This window comes from Danio rerio, chromosome 1, assembly GCF_052040795.2.
Source record: "Danio rerio strain M-AB ecotype USA chromosome 1, GRCz13ab, whole genome shotgun sequence".
In the NCBI taxonomy this organism is placed as follows: Eukaryota; Metazoa; Chordata; class Actinopteri; order Cypriniformes; family Danionidae; genus Danio; species Danio rerio.
In genome coordinates, this window is record NC_141021.1 from 44,272,487 (window position 1) to 44,295,140 (window position 22,654).

Genomic DNA, 22,654 nt, shown 5'->3' on the forward strand with positions numbered 1-22,654 from the left:
ACCAATGTCATATTGCCGATAAATACTGTCATTTATTCGTCAGGTATGGTAACCAAAATTCAACATCTGATAGAGGTCATAATGGTAACGTCCACACAACGGCAAGCTTTAACATTATTAGACGCTGATTTTTGGTTGGATGTTGGACATTGACATCGGCCTAACATCAACTTGATTTTAATATCCATACAAAATGTAACGTCCCCACAGCGTTGGTATTCAATGTCAATTCGATGTCATGTTGACGTCTTGTGCCTGCTGGTTGTTTAAGGTAATTTCGGTCATCATACAGTAAACATCCATCATCTTCTCATCAATAAAATGCATCTAAACAGTCTCGGGGTCACTGTGTGGAAAGATTTTGCACATCTTCTTAGACAATTTAATAAATCACTCATGTCTTGAGGTAGTTCATTTTGATACAATTTATCTTCTATGTGCGATTTGATTGGACAGGAATCACAGGACTGATTTTTCTAATCCCCATAGACAAGAAAAAATAAAGTAGTGACTGCAGGTTGAAGGAAAGTAGAGGAGTAAAAGTACCGATACTGCACTAAAAATGTACTCAAGGGAAAATAAATGTACACATCTTTAAAACTACTTAGTAAATCACAATTTCTGAGAAAAACTACTCATTTACATTAATTTGAGAAATTGTAGTTTGTTATTTCACACCACTGACTGTTCATCATTTTAAATTAAATCCAATTAGCTACAGACATATTGGATAACTTCTAATAACATATATTACATACATTGTAAAACAAACAATTAACTTTGTATTGCATGCATTCATTTAGATTATGCCAGTGACAAGGACTAATGTGACCCCACTCTTATTGACGACAGGCCTAAAGTTGTTAGTCAAGTGATAAATCCAGTATATAAAATAGGACCTGATTTGGGTAATGTTTTATCTGAGAAGAAAAAAAGACAAGAAGTGAAGTGCGTCCTTCATGCAGTATCAACATACAGGTAGGCTGACCAAAAACAGCAAATTATGAACAGAAGATTATTTTTAAAGCCCAAATTGTCATAAACAATTTGCCAATCATTACGTTATTAACCCTTACGTGCTGTTGGGGATGTTTTCATCCACTCTGAGGAGATTTTGAGTCTTAATTTGGCCACAACTTTTTCAGCTAGCAGAAAGATGTTTGGTGAAAAATCTTATTTTGACACATATTTTGAAAAAATATGTGAAAAAAATAAATAAATATATATTGTTTACTGTCATCATGGCAAATATAAAATAAATCAGTTATTAGAAATTAGTTATCATAACTATTATGTTTAGAAATGTGTTGAAAACATCTCTCCATTAAACAGCAATTGAGGAAACAATAAACGGGGGCTAATAATTCAGGGTGTTTAATAATTCTGACTTCAAGCATTTTTTGTATAAATCTATTAGTCAACCTCAGTCCTGTTTAAAACTACTAAATTACTTGTACACTCTTTAATTGCCAAATTAATAAATGATGTTGCCGAATTTAATCACAATCTTGAACATGTGAAACAACATTGTTGATTGATTTTCATTTTTTCTCCCTAATTTACTGTTAGTGGATGTTTTTGCCCCATTGACTTCTATTATGACCACATTTTTTTTTACTGCAAAACCATGACACCATATAATCATGCATTTTTGATTGTTGGTGGTTTTCCCTGTTGGGAAGAGGTAAAAATTGTAATTTTTACTGTTGATCATCAGTTGGCACCGTTAACCCTTCAGATAGGCCTATGCAAAAAAAGGTTTGTTTCTGGATTTTACATAGAGTAAAATGGAGTGTGTGAGAGTGTGAGAGTGACCTTTGCCCACTTACCTTGATGTGTCTGAGAAAATAAAAATATGCATCTCAGCTCTCAGAACTACATGGAGTAAATAAAGACAAAGACTGTGTATTCATGCACCATCAAATGTAGGTATAACGGAAGTCAATGGGGCAACCAACATTAAATTAGGGAGGAAAAATGAAAGTCAATACTTCAAAGCCAATGTTGTTATAGTTGTTAAAATGTTCAAGACTGTGATAAAAGAGCGCTTCTACAAAAACTATTACTTCATGGATATGTGCAATAACTAAGATAAAATATATGCTATAGTGAATTTTCTTTGTATTTTATTTAACCTATTTGTTTATTTAACCAATGTATCTGCCTTTGTTAAAAGTATTCTTGTAAAAAGTTAAATGCTGAGGCTGATTTATTTATTTATGTAGTTTTTATTTTATTTATTTTCTCTTTTTGTTTTCTGCTCTGATTTTCTTTTTTGTTTATTACTATTTTCGCCTGGGGTGGGTGGGGTGGAATAATAATAGAAAATGCAGTTGGTTGGTATTTTTGTCTATAACTATGTGTGCGAGTTTATTTTCAACTGTTCAATAAAAATTTAATCACAAAAAAATGACTGTGATAAAAGAGAAAAAATCTACTTTTTGCATTAAAAATACATGATTGGTTTTTTTTTTCACCAAATCAGTGACATTATTTAGGAACTTAGAAATAAAAGAGTTAAAATCCTGTAATGTTATAGAACATTTAGTAGTTATGATGTGAACTGAGGTAGATTAACAGATTTATGAAAAAACTATTTATCTATGCATTTTTACCGCAGTTTAATTCGGTGGAGATTTTCATAACATTACAAAAGGATAGTAAATTTGAACAGTGCACAATGATTATTATGTAAATTAAACAGTAGTAATCTCCATTTGACATTGACGTTTGGTTTTAGAACAATTGATTCCATAGTGTGTCCACCAGAGGCCAGTAGAGCACAGTAAATGCGAGCAGACAATCAACGTGACCTGCGGTCTTCTTCAGTTTGTGTATTGATTTATTTAATGGTTCATGTTTATTATCCTTACATTGTGTTTATTGTGTTTTATTATTCACCCCAGGAGTGCGTTTAGTAGAAAGTTGGGATACAAATACATCAGGTTTCAGGGGTAAATTTCCACAAAGAAACAGCTGTGTCTTTATTATTGTGTGCGGTAAAGAGAAGTTCTTTCTCTCCTGACGGCTTATCAGCAGAGGGAAAGTTGTGTTTGAGAAACACGTGCTAGCAGGCCAAACTGGTGTTAGTGGGTCAGTAGGCTGGAAGTAAACACACCAAGTGGCCCTTTGGACAGAACATGACCTCGTTTAGTTAGATATTTACATTTTCTAAATAAAATGTGAAAGAAAACTTGGGGTGGTTAATAGTTAATCTATTTTAAATATTTTCTAACTGCCTTCTTAAATGTATAGGCTACAAAATAACTATATAGAGAATTATAGTGTGTGTGTGTGTGTGTGTGTGTGTGTGTGTGTGTGTGTGTGTGTGTGTGTGTAATTAAACATTTTAATTAAGCTATTTAAATTAGTTTATTGTGATTGCTGGGTTTTGTTTCCACGCTGGTTATAATGTAATATTTCTATAATAAAATGTAACTAACTAACTAACAATATATATATATATATATATATATATATATATATATATATATATATATATATATATATATATATATATATATATATATATATATATATAGGTATACATATATATATATATATATATATATATATATATATATATATATATATATATATATATATATATAACAAAAAATAAATGAATGCATATACATCTTTAAAGAATGTGGATGAATAATATGTGCAAGTTAATCTACTGTATAAAAAGTTTTTTGTTAGTTAGTTTGTTTGTTTTGTTTGTTTTTATTCTTCAAACAACTACTCTTTACTTCAGCGTTCGGGGTGGCGGCCATTAACAGTTTGACAGCTTCAGCCACAATATCCGTAACCACGACCCTGTAGGTTTCAGGTGTTTTTAATTACGGTTGAAGCTAAACTGTGCAGGGCCGCGGCCATTCAGGACTGCGTGTGACACCTGTGAAATAAAGATTATAACACATGGGGTGCCCAAACTCTGTCCCAATGAGCTGGTGTCCTTCAGAATTTGGTTCCAACCAAAGCTAATCAAGCTTTTACTGGGCACAACGATTCAGAATAAGTGTGTTCAGGCAAGTCGGAACTAAAATTTGCCCGACACCGGCCCACCAGGACTGATTTGGGCACCCCTGGTGTAAAAGATGGAGACACTACCAAAGAAGAAAAAGCTCAAATTAATATCACTGGAAAATTAATTTTTATAATGTCCAAGAAACAACTACTCAAGTTAAGGATAAGCCAGGAGAGAATCTTGGGAAGACCTGGAAATGGAAGCCAATGTTGCTCTTTGTCAACATGTAAGTAACTTAACATTCCTTTTGTCATGTTTCACAGAAACAATATTTTGTTGTAATTTTTAGCTATAGTAAGTATTAGGGAAGTTTTGAGTGTCCTCATTAGAGCTGTCTGGTGCTAGCTCTGGTTAGTTATTAGCAATTTGCATGATGCAAATTTGAGCAATAAGGGGAGACATGTGTTTGTTTTGGATATTTTCTTTTAAAATAATTCTTGAATGTGAAACCAGATAACACAAAACCCCTCCAATATTTTTGTTGTTTTGTTACTTTCAATAAGAAACATAGACTTTTTTCAAGTGTTTTTGATGTTGCAGATTGTTTGGCACCTCATTCATTTTACAACTAATTATAAAAGAAAAACAGTAATAGCTCATGTAATTGCTCAACCAGTCTTCTACCCATAGCATTACATTTAGCTTTATCATTCAATGTCCTTCAGATTGTCAGTTTAAGAAAAGTCAATGAACTCTTGAGCTTTATCTAAATATTTGCTCTATATTGACCTACATATTGATGGATTGATGTCCAGGATGTGTTCGTTTTAAAATTGTAATTAAAACAAGATTCTCAAGTTGTTTTTTCACTGTTGATTATTTTTATTATATTATTATCTAATAGTTATGCGTGTCTAATAATATAACATAGTTGGGGTTCTGCTGAGAAATCTAGCTTTTCATAATAAAGTAATGTGCAAGTAACTGGTATTCAAAGTTTATGGCATTCGCTAAGATTTTATGCCATTAAGATTTTTAATTAGCATTAGATTTATTTACAGATGCAATACTTTTTAAATCGATAATTAATTGTATGTATTCAACCCCTGTCCATAAAAAAAAAAAAAAAAATTGTAACTTTTATTTTATAGTTTAACTTTTGTCTACTGTTCAAAGAATATACTAAACCATGACCTTAATACAGGCACATATTAAACCAATGAATTTATTCACATTTAGTTGGCTAACCTTCAGGGATTTTTTCCATCGTTTAATTAAACTCCTAACAAACGCATCCCTCAAAATGAGAGAAAAGAGTCTTAATTCAAATGAGACCGATTTGGTTCTAATAAAAATAAAAAATAAAATCTATTTCTGTTTCCAAAAATCATAAAGTAAATGGCATGGATGCAAAAAGACACCTAGCTTTTGTAAGGTCACAATTGTTTATGGATGTGAAAAGTTGTGATCTGTGACTAAAGATCATTGCAGAAAAGCATAAGTGATTTTCCTTCATGACAGTGAAAATTCATCTGACGTAAAAGCAGGTCAAAGTGTCTCATGAAAGTGATTTGGCTTAATTAGCTGTATTGATAAAGGATATATTATTAGATTAAGAACATCTATTTTTCAAAATAGTGATTGTGAGATTTGGATTTCAATATTCTAAATATTTAACCTGGTTAACCTTTATTGACAAAACAAGAAAAAGTGGACCAGCTTACCTCGACCAGCCTCTTATGTATGTATTATAATGCTACTGATGCCTGGTTCTAATGCTGAACTGATCACAATGTTTTCAGTCATAAAAAAAGACAACACAATTTCTTTATTGCAAAAACTTGGCAACTTTATTTACAATTCAAGTCAGTCACATGCAACATATTTTAATGAATATAACACAAAATTAGCAAAAAAAAAAAAAAAAGCGTCTTTGCATTTTTTAACTTTTCTTCAAAATGTTGATTAAATATACAAAAATATAGTTTACAAATACTGTACAGAAAATATTCTGCTGCAGAATTCTTACTTTTACAAACATGTCTGTGAGATTCACAAACATTAGCAGTGTTAAAACAAGACTGTGTTGGGAAGGGGCGGGGCTATGATGTTTACATCTGTGAGGTCACAACGGTGAGGGGCGGGACAAATATTAGATCACCTCAGACAAAAAGAGTGGCATGGTGAAGGAGGAACATCATGGAAACCTTGAAAAACCATGTCACAGATTTGACACTGAGATAGTTAATAGATAGGCAATTGTTTATTAAAACATAATATTTGAATTGCGTCATGTGCCTTAATAAGCACATTCTACAAAGTATTACTAAACAACAGAAATACTGCCGGGCTGTTCCTAACAGTCTTTTTTCACAATGTCTTATTGGTTTAAAAAGCCCATTAGGAACAAACAAGAGTTGTTAAGTAGTAAGCAAACACCTAATGTTGCCTTTTCAAATTAAAACGGGTAAACCAGATATGGCACTCTCAGTAATGATCAGTAGAAAACATTAGTTTAAATATGCTAAAAATGTGGCCTAACATTAACATTCCCAATTTTCTTGAGGACTACCACTTGTATGAACATGCTAGCTTGACTTTCTAGATATGTTTCCAAACCGATTTTGAAATTGCTTTTAGCAACAATCACAAAGCCTTGCTTTGCCTAAACACTAAATTAGAGCAGTTAGAAAGTACTATTGAAATGTTATGAGTTTTAAACTTTAGCACACAATAAATAACATTTTTGCGCCGTTTCCGTTCCACCTCAACAGAGAGGCACTAATACCACCTAAACAGAAGAATATGAAAAGTGCAGTGATGTAACTTGTACATTTTAGACACAATCAACTACTTTCACATTATAATGACACAGTTGAACCACAGCTCTCTATATGCATACATTCGTGATCAGAGTGACTCTTTAAGACCTGCTGTGTTACTAAAGCCAAAGAGATGAAGAAGAGATCCTAATTTAGGACTCAATGTTATTTGTCCACAATAAAGGGTTTTCTAAAGGAAACCCTCAGTGTTTTACACTTCGTTAAGACAAAGTACCAAAGCACACTGAAAAAAATGATTAGTGATATCAGAGTCAAAAGAGTTTCTGCACACACTCTGCAAATGCAAACAATTATTAAATATAAAAAAAATATTTAAATAAGCTTAACTTTAATTCACAATCTGCCTTTCAAGCACACACAAAAAATACATTGCAGAACACGGTGGGCAGTTTTCTTGGCAATGAATTAGCAGTACTCCATTTACTCCATGACCAGCACTTTTGATCAAACCCAATACTGATATGTATCAAGCTTGTATCAGATAATGGAAATTAAGTTTTCCCATTTGGCATCATTTATAGTGTTGAGGCCAGCTGTATGCACAACATTATGCATGTTTCACTAATAGGTTGGCTTAAAATGGTGGGCACAGAGACCCAGGATGACCTTATCTGGTTGGTGGGATGAAAAGGGCGGAAAATAGTTGTACTATAGAGCAGGAAAGTGCCAGAGTGTCTATTCTGTTACAGACTGCTGACTACATCCACCTGCTGGTCAATGATCTTTATGGCTGAGGATTCTGAGTTGCAAAGTGCTGGACTGATTTACAGATATGCTGGAATGATAACTAGACTGTGTACTGTAATCTGGGGCTGTTCACTGTCAAAAGCAATGAGTAACTTTTAAAAAGCATTACTGTTGTCTTAAAAGCAATAAGTTGACTTTATTTAAAGTGAGTAAACCTGTTGTAACTTGGAATTATGTTCACTTCACATTTACTGAACTTTAGGGCAGCAGGTTTACTTTTTTTATGTTATTTTTGATTTTTCTTTACTAGACTGACATTTAATTTATTAATATTTATTGAAGACAGATCTGGGCTCTTTATGCCAAGTATATTTTGAGAAAGCTATGCAGCACAAAATGAGAGCTTGTGTGAACACACACACACAAGCACACAGACACAAATTAGCTGCTTTGCGTAGAACCAAGGCTTCATTGGAGATATGGGATAATTAAGCAAATATTGTACAATGGGAATTAAAAACCTGACCAATTTGCATAAAAGGTAATCATGAAAGTCAAAACAATACTTTGGGATATTTAGTTGGAGTTTAAATTTGGGTAAAACCCCTCTTGGTCAATTTGTAACTTTTCCATTAACTCTATATAACATCTGCAGAATGAAAACATTCGCTCTGGATTGGGAAACTGAAGCCAGAATCTGACTAATCCTCTAACTATGATCAGTTAGTGAAGACAGAAGCGATCTTATGGCAGCAGTTTCCTAAAGTATCAGCTGACATGAATGATCTTGCGGGAGGTCTGCAAGTTCATTGCTAAATTAAAGGTGTTACTTTTATAACAGATGTTTTATTTAGTCTGGGAAATATTTTGAATTATTGCGATTTTGTTATATACAGTTGAAGTCATAACTGTTAGTCCCACTGAATTATTAGCCCCCCTGTTTGTTACCCAATTTCTGTTTAATTGTGTTGAAAAAACTTTCTCTCATTCTCATTCTCTCATCAAACGTAATAGTTTAAATAACTCATCTCTAATAACTGATTTGTTTCATCTTTGTCATGATGACAGTAAATAATATTTGACTATATTTTTGAGACACTTCTATACAGATTAAAGTGATATTAAAAGGCTTAACTAGGTTAATTAGAAAAACTAGTCAGGTAAGATTAATTAGGTTATTATTGTATATGTTATTGTATAACGATGGTTTGTTCTATAGACTATCAAAAAATATATAGCTTAAAGGGGCTAATAATTTGGACCTTTTAAAATGTTTTTTAAAAAATTAAAAACTGCTTTTATTGTAGGTTAAATGGAACAAATAAGTATTTCTCTAGAAGAAAAAATATTGCCAGACATACTGTGAAAATGTCCTTGCTCTGTTAAACATCTTTTGTTAAATATTCAAAAAAGAAAAAAAAATCAATGGGTAGGGGGCTTGGTTAATTATTCTGACTTCAACTGTATAGTGATTGGGAAAATATAAATTCTATCTAGAATAGTTTGTGTATCAGATCATATGCGTTTTCTCTTTCTTTTCCTTTTTAGGTTAGTTTCAGATTCTTATCAAATACAGCCTTGAACTCAAAGCAGTCGACGTGTGTTTGTGTGTGTGTGTGTGTGTGTGAATGTGTATTTAACACAGCCCTCAGTTTAAAAAGCATTTTCAATATAAAGACATCCACAGAACACAGATTAAATACTGCTGGGTCAGATCGTGACCCTAATAAGACAAACTCTGCATTCACATTTGTTTATGGCCATCGATGCACAAACAGTCAAACAAACAAACAAACATATACACATTGGAGAGCTGCTGTCCCTTTAATATACAGTATAAACGTAACCCTCTCTAATCAATGTAAAACCAATGGTACTTTGCTCTGTGGCTCTGCGTACATCACCTTTATAAAAAAAAAAGTTTCAAATTATAAAATATAAAACAAGATCTTGCTACTATCACAAGCAATTAGGTTTGAGTTTTGTGTAAAGTGCTTGTTTAAAAAAAAGTTTGTTAAAAAACTGTAGATTATCTTAATGTGTTTAATGCTGTTTTTAAGTCCTGTTTTGCCTCTCACTGGTATCCTCAACAAAAGTGCTTTGGCGTGGAACGGTTACTTAAACTCTTCTTCATGATCCCACAGGGGAAAAAAGCTAAATCCAAATAAGACCGATTGAGTAAATCATCTATTATTGTAATTTGGAGATCCTTTATAATCCTTTTATAAAGCCACCAAGGCAGGACTTGAGCATTTGCAGGTCACAGGTCACCGTGGGCCAATCCTGCAGTCTGTCCTTGGATACGAGCATGTACCTGTACAGGAGGGAGTGTGAAAGTAGTGGCAGTCACATTTGTAGAAGGTTCTAGACCAGGTTCTCCACCCCGGGCAGATGTTGCTGTGTTGGGGCAATGGGTTCAGACATGCTCTGCTGCTGCGCCAGCTGTAAGACTGGCATGTTGCACAGCGGGCAAACCTTCCTCACCTCCAGCCATTTAATAAGGCACCTGAGAGGAAGATGCAAAGAAAATGTTGAAGATTAAAGGCAAACTGGATAACATCATGCCTAACATTTGACAAAGCATGCGAAACTACTAGCTACAGTACAAGGAGACTCTGCTAACCCAAACTCTCAATAAAGCATGTGTGGAGTGCTTTCATATGATGTGTCTGTGTTGAGGAAGGTGGGCGTCTCGATACAGGAAGCTCATGTGAATGTGAGACTGAATCTCGGGTTCGTTGGAGTGAGATGCTGGCATCTCTGCTCTGATGAATAATTCACTGTAAGCAGACTTCTATTTTAGGCCGTGTTGGTCACATCAGGTACACAAACAGATCTATGATACACAAGTCTCTATTTAACCACTGACACAGTCTGGATTTTGACAGTTTTGTAAAACTAGTTTAAAAAAAACAACATCTTCCAATGACAGTTTTTGTTATATTGTTTCTTCTATTATACTACTTTCCCTCTGAAGCAAGACTGCCTGTACTATAAAAAAACTCATTGGATGAACTTAATTAAAATGAGGGCAGGATTTCCATTCAATAATTTTGTTTAGCACCAACTAAAAAATTCTGTTTACACAGTTGAATTCAACTGAGTTGGTCCAACATGATTTTATCAAAGTTTAAATACATTTCTTTTTTTATTTAACTTCCACTCAAAGGTCTGATATTATCATGCATATCTATTATGTGTCATACATTTTGAAGTTTCTTGAAGTTATCCTAAATGAACTGAAAGAGTTACATATACAGTTGATTGAAACCGATCTCAGAACTCATTTTAGGACAGTTATTGCTCACTGAGCAAAGCAACAAACTGCATTTTTGTTATAATTAAGCTGCAAACACCAAAAGCATGGGTGCTTCTGCATGTCTCATTTCAAAAGATTACATGGCATTTTCTAAATCTTCAAACTAAAGTGAAGATTAACCTCTAACAAGTCTTTCTATTAACTTTAAACACCTAAGATTACTTTTATCGTCAATATTTCCCTCTTCAAACCATGCAGAGAAACTACATTTCCCCTAGCCAAGTAACACAATTCCTTCATGATGTCCCAACACAAAATGCTTAAATTAACTTAATGGTTAACAAACTCAAGTGGACTAAACGTAAGAGATAAATTGGCCAACGAATTTACAAGAATTGTTTCAGCTTATTTTAAATGGGTAGTTTGAACAAGCAGCAGTAATCATTTTTTTGCGTGTGAGAGGAATTTGCATAGGGGATTTTTAAATTGGAATGAGCTGCTCAGTGCTCATGCATCATATTGTGCGACATGCAAATGATACGCAATAAGCATCATGTGATTTAGTGTCACATTATGTAACGTGTCATGGTTATGTCTATTTGGGGCCTGATTTTCATCAGGTTACACCCTTGTGTCTTTACTACAGTCACTCTGCAACCGTGCTTCTAAAGCAAAGTGTTTCTACGTATATTGACAATCTAAGTCATCATTTAAATATTTAAAGAGCCCATATTATACATGAAATAGGGTCATATCCTGGTTGTAAGGGTCTCCAACAACAGTTTAATATGCATGCAAGGTCAAAAAACACTTTCATGGTCTTATAATCTGCATTTATTTTTAGCTAATTATTCCAGCGACTCCTGTATGAATCGTCCAGTGATTCATTTGTTCCCAAACCCCTCCTTAGCGCGGAGCTAATCTGCGCTGATTGGACCGATGACAGTCTGTCGCGATTGGTCGACTGCCTTCAGTCAGAGAGGGAAATGGCCAATAGCTAATCAGCAATTTAAAAAGTAATCACAGTTCATACACGCTCGATAGTGTAGACGTGGATTTTAGCTGCCACACTATGGCGAGTGGATAGTGCCACGGATAACCGAACGAAGGAGACAGTCGTGTACTCGCCATACCACACACACACAAAAACACACACACACCTCCGGATGACAACGCTCCCGCTTCCGCCCGCACCCGCCAGGTTTTAGCCTGAGAACCCGCTCCGTTTTCTGCCCGCCGCGCCCGGTCCCGCTAGAGCGGAGAACACAACCAAAAATCACCCAGTATACAGTCCAGACAGCCAAGCTGTCTGTTTAAACACACACACACAGCACAAAGCTCGTTCGTTCGTTCGTTCGTTCGTTCGCTCTCTCTCTCTCTCTCTCTCTCTCTCTCTCTCTCTCTCTCTCTCTCTCTCTCTCTCTCTCTCTCTCTCTCTCTCTCTCTCTCTCATACGCGCGCGTGCGCACTAACATACACACAAGCACCACGCAGACTCTCTCTTTCTAATTCGCATAGCAATATCCGTGATATTGCTAGACAGCCCGCTCCCGTCCCAAATTAAACCCGTTACCGACCGCTCCCGCGATTTATTCGGAAATTTATTCCCGCGGCTGTCCCCGCGCCAGATTTCTGCGGCGCGGGAATAAATTTCCGAATAAATCGCGGGAGCAGAACTCTAGCACGGAGCTCCATAAACAAACAGCACGCGTCGCGTTTTTAACGTGACTTTGCACGCGATAAGATAAAATATCCAGTTAACCTGATACAGTACACGCGGTTACAAGTAACAAATCACAACTAAATACATTTGCAAGCTAGAGTAAACGAGGCAACAACTTTAACCGCATGTACTTACACTTGAGAAATGGAAGAAACCCATCCTGACGTCCATCAGTTACTCTTTACTGATCCTTCCTTTAACAAACTCAGATGAAGTATTCTTTGTAGCATGTAGCTTCCAGAAGTTTCCAACTGCTTGGTTATAATGCTGATGTTTCATCTTTGGGTAGAGACTCAATATAATGTCCATCTGCAGTGTGACTTCAAACGACCGGCATGTTTGTGTGCGTGTGTTTGTGGGTGTGCGTGTGTTTGTGGGTGTGTGTGTGTGTCTGGGTTTCTGCGTCAGAGGGCGGGGCCTCAGGTTTGAAATCTCCCGGGTTTGCGCGTGCACGTGAATAACTTGGTTTCGTTCGTACGTCATGGCGAAACACCTAATGAGTCGGTATCAAGGCGACTCGTTTGAAGCACTATGAGTCGACTCTTTTATAGATGAATCAACCGTTTTAAACACTGTATTCTTACAGATTTAAGCCTTAGCTGGATACTTCACTTCACTTAGAGCTGTGTTACACACTACATGGAGGGGAATTTTCAAAAACCCATAATATGGGCTCTTTAATGTCTAAGTTTATTGTAAGTCTACAATAGATTATATATAGCAGCAAATGTAATGTGTGTGTGCATTGTATTCCTTATGTTGTGCCATTAAATGTCCCCACAAGTATTGAAATATTAGTTAATTTTGACATTGTGGTCCCCATGAGGAAAATCACACAGAATGAAGTATTTTGAAGATGTAGGCATCCAGATTGTTTCCTGTGAGGGTTGAGTTTGGGTGGGAGCAGAATATACAGTCTGTACAGTATAAAAATCTTCTATAGAAAGTCTCCATAAAGATAGCTGCAAGCGTGTGTGTGTGTGCAATTTCACTTCAGTGACCTATTTAAACTCAGAAATTTGGCTGGATTCCTATGGCAAACTGAAATGTTTAAAAAGACCCGAGCTCCCCACCCCTCTGATAAATGTCCAAGCATCGGTCTGACATTTACTTTGGCATTTACTCTGACATACAGCCTAGTGCAAATGTTTCACAAAGGGGTGAAGGAGAAGATGGCTGAAGCAGACACATTTCAACTAGATCAATGCCTGATCACATCCATTTAGCACTGTGGAAACCATAAAACATTGCATATTCACATGCAGGTTAAGGCTTTTGATGGTTTATTTGTATGTAATGTTTTAATCTAGTTGTGTGTTTTTTTTTTAGACCTATCATGGCTATATAAATGTGATTCTAATACAGCTAGTAGGTGACTGCATGTTTGTTTTGAATGATTAACCGAATCATTGATTCAAACTCCAAAACATCTGATTTGCTTTGTTAAAAAAATATGATGCATTTAGAAACAAAGTGAGTGACTGTTTTTATGAATGAATCAAAAGATCAAAAAAAGACTATTCGTTCATCAATTGCTAATGTGTGTCTGAACTAATAAAATAACGATTAACCACCAACAATTATGATTGAACCACTGATCACCCATGGATGATGTTCCTGCTTTCTTTCTGTGCTTTGGATGTTTCATGACCTTTTATGTCTATGGGGAGTCAGAGAGCTCTTTGATTTCATCTAAAATATCCTAATTTGTGTTCCAAAGATGAACAAATTTGGGGGGATGCTCAAACCAACAGCTTGCAAAACTTTGTGTCTTGAGGGTCCTCATTTAGAAAACAACATATGCCAGGGTACTCACTTTCTGTGAAAGGCATGTTTACACGGACAGATTCCCAGCTCATCTTTCTGCTTGAATTCTTCCAAACACACCGCACAAATCTGGGGAGATAAAACAAACTCTAGTGAATGCACAGATAAAAAAATTCCCTTCAAAAACAGTTCTTCATAACATGCTTTTACAAGCTGTGAATTAATATAATCTTCAATGATCAGTAAGCCGAAATCATACTTTACTGCAGTATTCATGAGAACTTGTGATTGATGTTACACTGATATGCTTGAACAGTTCTTTTTCAAGGCTTTTGTTTCATCTTAAGCAATGAATCAGACTACTCTCAGAATCTAGCAGGGAGCTGAACCAGTTTGGGGAGCAGATATGACATTTCATCAGGCAAAATAGCAACATTTCATGGACAGTAGAAATACAGCATTTTTAGATAGCTGAACATGTCTGGACGCGGAGCTGTAAAAGGCAAGCCAAGCACTTTGATTAATGACTTGTCTCGCATCAGAGAGTGGAATTCTGTGAACATTTGGTCGTAATTAAATGATGTACTCTGAAAGTAGGTGAAAAACTCAGGTACTTGCTATACCTTATAAGGCTAAAAGCTACCAGCTCCTACTCCAAGTAGTCATTAACTTTGAGGAACAAGTAAGAAAATGAGAAATCAACTGAGGAAAAGCTAAACTGCTAGACAACACTTAACTAACAAAATTATGAATGAAAATAAACTCTTTCAGTGTCAGAAAAAATCATTACATGTTTTTACAAGATTTTGTCTATGTATATTGTATCAGTCTCTGTCCGTCCGTCTGTCTGTCTGTCTGTATATCTATCTATGTATATATCTGTCGGTCTATATATCTATCTATTCATCTATATCGATGTGTCTGTCTGTATATATCTATCTGTCTATGTTTACATCTATCTGACTGTCTGTCTGTATATCTATTTGTCTGTCTGTCTATGCATATATTTATTTGTCTATCTATCTGTCTATCTACGTATATCTATTTATACATCTATGTATATCGAGATATCAAGCTATATAGCTATATATCTGTCTCTATCGATCAATCTATTTATATATCTGTATTCATTCATTCATTTTCTTGTCGGCTTAGTCCCTTTATTAAACCGGGGTTGCCACAGCGGAATGAACCACCAATTTATCCAGGAAGTTTATTTAAATGTCTGTTTGTCTGTCTGTCCGTCCATCTATGTTTCTATGCATCTATCGATCTATACATCTGTCTATCTATCCATCCATTTGACCATCTGTCTGTATGTCTATCTGTCTAACAGTCTGTCCATCTGTCTGCCTGTCTAGCTGTAATAATTGCAAGTGAAGGTTAAACCTGATACATTCTCGCTACTTTTATGTAGAGCATCTTCCAGAGTTGCGTACAAAGCAAATATTTAATTAATCTTGTTGACGGCAAATATAGGCGGGTGGGGGACTCACAACTGTAGTAATTGTAAAAGGACAAAAGAGGTTTCAGACAAATGTGCCTGGACACTTGGGTGTTTTTCACAACAGTTATTTACTGTTCTGTGTGTTTCTTAAAATGGGTTGCATCTCTGTATACTGTCTGAGTGCCTGAGGTGTCATTGACCCTGAGAAGGGGGTGGCTGGAGAATTATTGAGACACAATGGTTCTCTGTTTGAGAGGAGCGAGACTGCTAGCACACGTCTCGCTGTAAGAGATTGTCTGCTGAATATACACTGTTGGGTTTTGTCTGGAGAGAATGGCATTAACAGGGCTAAGAAGGGATGTTTCATTGTAAAACGTAACGTGTAGCCACTGCATCCAGCACAAAACGGACAGTTCCTAAAAGTCACCATTGTTTTCTGTACTCTGTGTGATAGTACAGAATGGTAAACAAATATTAAAATAATTCATATTCACAGAAAAGTGTATATTTAGTAATAGTGTTGATTTTTAGATCAGATTAGTCTTTTGAATTTTAACTCTTAGCCTAATAAAACATACTTGAAGCAGCTAACCAAGGCTTTATCCGAATTTCAGGCTGCATTAAAATTTTGGGAACAATTTAGTGACAAACACATTTTGTCACTACAGTGTATGAAGTACATATGGCACCAGCAACATTGAGTACATTTATGTGGATGCCAATAATTTGATTTATAATATGATTAAGACCATACTCTGATTAAGAGTCTACCATGTAAACAGCTTTTTTTTTTTTTTTTAAATCTATTGGGTTTTGCAGGTTTTACCAAATTAAATTTAAGACCTTTTTTTTTTTTTTTTTTTATTAAAGACCATAATGAATAAAATGTAAGGATTTGTTTTCAAATGTCCCAGTTAGAAAAGATTTTTACTTGCCTTATCAAAAGTGACTAAACATTAATACATTAATACATTAATACTAAGAATAGAACAAAACATGGCTGTCAATAACAACTCTTACATTTCTGGCTAAGAAATGTATATTACTAAAATAGTCTGCTTCTCAAATTCCAACTATTTCTTTCTTCCTTTGGAAAAACTAACCTATGACCTTAACCACAAACAGGACACATTCAGAAGACTTTGGGATCTCCATTACTTTCTACATAAACTCTGAATTTTCTCAGAGAGTTCTGTCTTTTTGTTTTCTTTATTATAATAATAATAATTATTATTATTATTGTTGTTGCTGTTGTGTTATTATTTTTTAATTATTAATTTTTTTAAACTATGCAAATTATTTAATTTGTAGCGCTTGGGGATGGTTTGTTTGTCTGAATGTCTTTTGTCTTTGTTGTTTTGTACTATTTGAAGACCCTTAATTTAAAAAAAAAAAAAGATTTATGTACACCAAATTTCAGATTTAGGGTCTAAAATTTAGCTTTTGAGATTTTAAACATTAAGACTTTGAGACCCTGCGGATTTATGTAATAATCATTAATCAAACTAAACAGAAATCGAATAAAGTCGCATGTCGTACTCAATGACCTTAATTGGATTATGTGCTATAACGTGTAAAACAGGATCATGAAAGGAACATTCAAAAAGCAACTTATGTAAACACAACCATATTATTGTCTAATTCACATTAAGGCAAATCATTAGATAACTGATGTCCATGTAAACCTAGTCATTGACTCATCTAGCCAGATCTTTCTAGATAACAATGACCAAGAAAATAAAGATAAATGCAATAAACAACAAATCAAAATGCTTTAAATTGCAAGGAAGACCAAAATATTTCTGGCCACACCTGATTTGAATAAAGCATGGCTTGACTAAACAGTGATGCTATGCCACCATGAATCTCTGTTTTATTAACATCCTGGCCTCTCTGCTGGGATTCTGAATTGAAAGGACCACCTCTGCTGTTCAATCGTGACTCCCCAAGCTCTTTTTTTTATAGAAACGGAAATAAGCCTTCATAAGAATTGCTCAGTCTGTTTCACGCGGCTGCTCTCATCTGTTTGATCTCTCCGCTAGAGAGCTGCAGCTATGCAGGAGCATTATAAAAAAACAAACTGTCTCATTTTATTTCCGACAGTTTGACTGCAGTGGAATTACACACAGTAACTCTTACTCACTGATGTGGTGATATTTATGTCCATGCTGTTCTGGTTGCCAGCTGAGGATCCATATCTTGGCAACCGTCTGGCACATATGCTAGGTTTCTGCACCATTGTGTTTGCACATCAGATGCTGCGCACAAACTCTACAGTACAATGTGTTTATTCCTTTCTGTATATAATCACGTTATAAGAAGGGGACTTGATGTTTTCGAGAACTAAGATTATATTCACTCCTCTCATGCTCGGGGCCTCTGTATCTTATGTAAGATCAAGGACAGAGTTGATGGAGCAGCATGAAGCTGTATAACTCTGTTCATCAGGTCAACTACACACAGATTACCTTTCTAATGTGGCCTTGAATGAAAAAACAAAGGCTACATTCCTTATTTCATGCTTCTAGTGGTTCACTCCCTCTTAAAATGATATTTTGTCATGTTTATATGAGGTCCAAACAACTCTGGGCCTTCAGAAAATTACTGAGAAATTACAATGGTTGTTTTCATTTACATGAACAAACCAAAATGAGTAAACCATTTTGATAAAGCCCACAATCCTTAGGCTAAACAGTAGCTGTACATGTCTGTAAAATCTCTTAACTATGCAAGTGTGAAACTCTCATGCCTGTGGTGCACAATCATGACAGTGTTTTTCCCCTTTGGCTTATGTGCAGGGGATGCAGAGACCAATCAGCTTGCAGTTTGGCCCCCACCCCTTTATGTAAGACACTCTTTCTTGTTTGAGCACACATACAAGCGCAAACCAGACTTGCCAGTACAGGCGAGGGGACTACTGACCTATTTATTTAGAGTTTCACGAATCCCCTCTAAAAACCTGTTTGAGGAAATGTGCTAAGTGCTTGCTATATGATAAATACAGCAAACCACAAGTTTGTATGGGGAAGAATTTGCAGTAATGACTAAAATCAAAAATGTTTTTTTTTGGGGGGGGGGGGACTAAAATGCAACAAGGAAAATTCCTCTATAATTAATATAAAAAAAAAAATATATATATATATATATATATATATATATATATATATATATATATATATATATATATATATATATATATATATATATATATGGTCTCTTAAAACAGTCTGAAATTAGCCAAATACAGCTACTTAAAACGAGAACAGCTGCAAATCTGAACTGGGGAATGTCTCTGGGGAGAAAGGGTTGTATATTTGTGAAAACCAAAGATCAATGTCAAATATAAAACTTCTATATAAATATATAAAATAATAATTCTGTTATTTACTCTTTACTTGTCACAAACCTGTTTGTCTTCTGTTGAAGTTCTTTTGAACTGTGATGGAAACTGGTAAGCATTAACTTCTATAGCAGTGTTACCCCTACCATTATCATAGGGGGCGTCCCGGCCTCCCAATGGCTTTCCCCGCCCCCCTTGAAGTCAAGTTAATTGTATTTTATATAAAGCGCCAGATCACAACTCCTTTTAATAAATAAGCTAAATAGTCGTATGTAATATCTTATTCACACAAACGGTGAACAATTGGCACGACTGGTGCAATGTTCTCTTTGTTGCAAGAGCAGCCATTGTATTTCCAGTGTTTTGCGCTGCTGTAACACAAGTGGAGGGTTCCCCCTATCTAGCGTCTCATCCAATGCGAATTGACCTCTTTCGGAAGCTCCGCGATCACAAAAAGGAGTTAAAACACCAGACAGATAACCTAATATAATAACCAATAACCATAACAGATCGCAAGAGGCACAGTGATGGTCTAAGCATTATATTTATTAGGTTAAATGAATGGAGCAGTAAAGATATTACCCTCCCCCCTCTCTCGCTCTCTCTCTCTCTCTCATTGAGATATCTGCTGTCAATAGTTGGAGACAAGCAAAATATTTGAATGGTCATGGCAGGTATTTAGGCCTTTTTACATAAATCCACTGAAGGTTCTGTGTTGACTATTACAAGTTCAATAAAAGCTGGCTGGAATTGTTAATCATATTTATTTTTTAACATGAATATTTAATAATATAACTTCTTGTAATACACTCATTGCTATAAACAGTATTTATAGGCCTATTTCCTTTTTAGTAAAGAAGTTTTTGATTTATAGCTGTTCATTTTAACTTGTGCATCAAATGTGCTCTTCAAACTTGTTCTAGATTATTATTAGAGACGTTTTTAAGGTATTATATGCAGCATCCTTGATTTATTTTCTTAGGTAAGGCAAGATCTTCTATTAAGTTCATACTTGGAGGGAAAATGTGCTCAATGCATTATAAAGCTTTGAAGCATTAGAATCGGTGCTCAGTATCAGCCTATTACTCTGACAAGGAATCTGTACTGTAAAAGAAGTATACTTAAATAAAGATCAAGTATAAAAGTATACTTTATTAAGAAAGTACTAACATCAATGTACTAGTAGTGTACTTGAAATGTTATTCCAGAAGCCCATTAAGATACACTGCAGAGACAAAAGCTGCACGCTTTGTAGATAAAGATATAAAAATAAATGTTAATGTTTAGCTTATACTTTTGTACAGTTCAAATAATTGTTCAGTTTTTTACTGCTGTCATTTAAAAGAAACAAATGAACACCATGACTCCTTGTGTGGGTGCGCTGCTCCCCCAATCCCCCCTCGTGTTCTACAAGTGCGACTGACATTTGCTTGGCACTTTTGGGCAGTGCTGATAGTTTTTCGGCACTGCTTCAAAAGATATGACTAATGTAAAATCACTGACCGTGATGCTAATATCATTGGCACTTCTAGTACCTAAAAGAACCTTGTGTTCCTTCCTAAGATTAAAATGTTATTTTTTTCTGGTTGGGTTGTTTTTGAACAAACTTTCACAGTGTATACAGTACAGCTTGCAATATCAGTGCTATTGTATCAAGTTCAAATGGGGAAAAGGCAGACGTAAGACAAGAGGCAGATCTTTCCAGTAAAACAAACCAAACCAACAAAACCAATGTTGTTTTGCTTAAATGAGTTTCATACAATTCCACTGAGAAGACAAGTCACTTAATAATGATTAATACAGCCAGAATATTGAAAACGCAAGAAGCTTTGAGTGGACACTATTCCTTGACAGTGAGCTCATATGAGAAACAGAGCGGTAGCAAAAGATTATGAGAAATTCCAGGAGAGTTTGAGCAGTCAGCAAGAACCCTGGTGTCCTCACACCTCAATTTTTTTCATTAGCACCTACATATGAAGTCAGGACACTAGCTTATGAACACAGCCACAAACACTCAGTGAAGGTTAAACTACATAGGCTCTTGCTAATAATAAACGTGTGAAGTGTACAGGTCGTGTAAAGGTCTTGAGATTCAGGGTAGTTTGTTCTCTAACCATGAATAGATACAATGTCACTGATATTTCTTAATATCTCGACCAGCAGTTACTACTGTATGTAATCACACTTGGTGACATCAAGACTTAAATCACACAAGATGAATTGAACACTAAGACCCTAGGCAAAAATTTCTGCCATTTAAAAACACAGGAAAATCCAGTTAGATGTTAGACTGTTAATTTAAAGGACATTGATATGTTGATGTGCTCCAAAACCGGGACAATTTGCGTTTTAATTTTGAGACAATTTGAGATATAAAACCAATATAAACACCCAAAACATGTCGTTTGTCACTGTTTTTTTTCACATCACCTTATTCTTCAGTTTTTCATCAAGAGGGGAGTTTAAGCTCAGGTAGATCTTGAGAGCTCCCCTTTCATAGTGGCTGAAGAGCGGAAAGTAGTTGCTCTTTAAAGAGAAGTACTTGGTAGGAGCATGTCCATGGTGCTGATTTGGATTAGTCAATAAACTTAAGTTGCATGTTTTTGGACTGTGGGAGGAAACTGGGGGACCCGGGGGAAACCCATGTGAGCACGGGGAGAATGTGTAAACTCTGCACAGAAGCGTCAGCTGGCTTTGTAAACTAGGACCAGTGACGTTCTTGCTGTGAGGCAACAGTGCTAAGCACTGGGCCACCGTGCCACCCATATAGGAGGAGGAGGAGGAAGAGGTGGAAGAGGGATTCTTCAAAAAGAAGATAGCTGTGATGCGTAACCTAGGATATTTATAGTAGCTTAGGAATTGTCTGATTGGTGCATTATGAATTGAATAATGTGGGTCCAGCCGCAAGCAATCATAAGCATGTAATCCTCTTGAAATTAGTTTATAAATAAACTTCACTTAGTGACTCTTACAATTGCTTGTGATCTTATTTTTCTAGAAAAATACATTTTTGTGGCAAAACTAGCACTGCAAAACTGCAAAAGACAATCATAATTTTAGGTCACACTTTTTAGAAAATACTACTTGGCATTCCTGAAATTTTCTGCTTTGCAACGCTGACAAAAACATGTATCTTAATTCACATTGTGTATTACTATCTTGATTGTTGTTCAAATGTTAATTAATATAAAACCAATATACAGTCACCATGAGTGTTGCTCGCACACTATCGTTCAGCACTCTTGCTTATGATATTACTTGATTAATGTATTTGTCTGTCTATTTTAACTTTTTATTTAAATGATTAATCTCGTTTTATAAAAAAACAAAAATACAAGGGTATATTTTGCTTTCATCACTTGAAAAACGAGATTCTATTTGTGTTCTAACAGATTCTACTGTTCTACATTCATTGCCATACTTCAAGTTAGCGTGCACATTATATAAACAATTTTTTTAAATTATTTTAAACAATAAATATAACACACCTCTGTCTGATTAACATACTTGCCATTAAAAAAAGGATTTCTGCACAACTAGAAAACTAAAAGTGGAACTCACCTCATGCAAGTTTAGTTCTTTCACCTTTTCCTTTTGAATAACCTGTGAATGAAAAGA

At 35.2% G+C, this 22,654-nt stretch overlaps 2 protein-coding genes across 9 annotated transcripts in view; one reads left to right on the forward strand and one right to left on the reverse strand.

Moving 5' to 3' along the window:
* Nucleotides 1-3,907: 3,907 nt before the first annotated feature.
* Nucleotides 3,908-22,654, forward strand: part of smox (spermine oxidase) — a 101,843-nt gene continuing 83,096 nt past the window's right edge. For 2 of the 4 annotated variants that reach the window (XM_087235300.1, XM_087235299.1), the window contains exons 1-2: nucleotides 3,908-4,256; nucleotides 18,495-18,541. The gene's annotated coding sequence lies outside the window, so the exon portion shown is untranslated. The remainder of the gene's footprint in view (nucleotides 4,257-18,494; nucleotides 18,542-22,654) is intronic. The other 2 variants (XM_087235301.1, XM_087235298.1) reach the window with 1 other exon arrangement.
* The window catches only part of rnf24 (ring finger protein 24), a 46,939-nt gene continuing 33,332 nt past the window's right edge, over nucleotides 9,048-22,654 (reverse strand). For 2 of the 5 annotated variants that reach the window (XM_087235606.1, XM_087235607.1), the window contains 3 exons: nucleotides 22,598-22,639; nucleotides 14,299-14,378; nucleotides 9,300-10,006 (listed from right to left, as the gene is read on the reverse strand). In XM_087235606.1, the coding sequence (XP_087091732.1) occupies nucleotides 9,865-10,006; nucleotides 14,299-14,378; nucleotides 22,598-22,639 (264 nt within the window). In that variant the 3' untranslated portion in view covers nucleotides 9,300-9,864. 5 annotated transcript variants of the gene reach the window in all.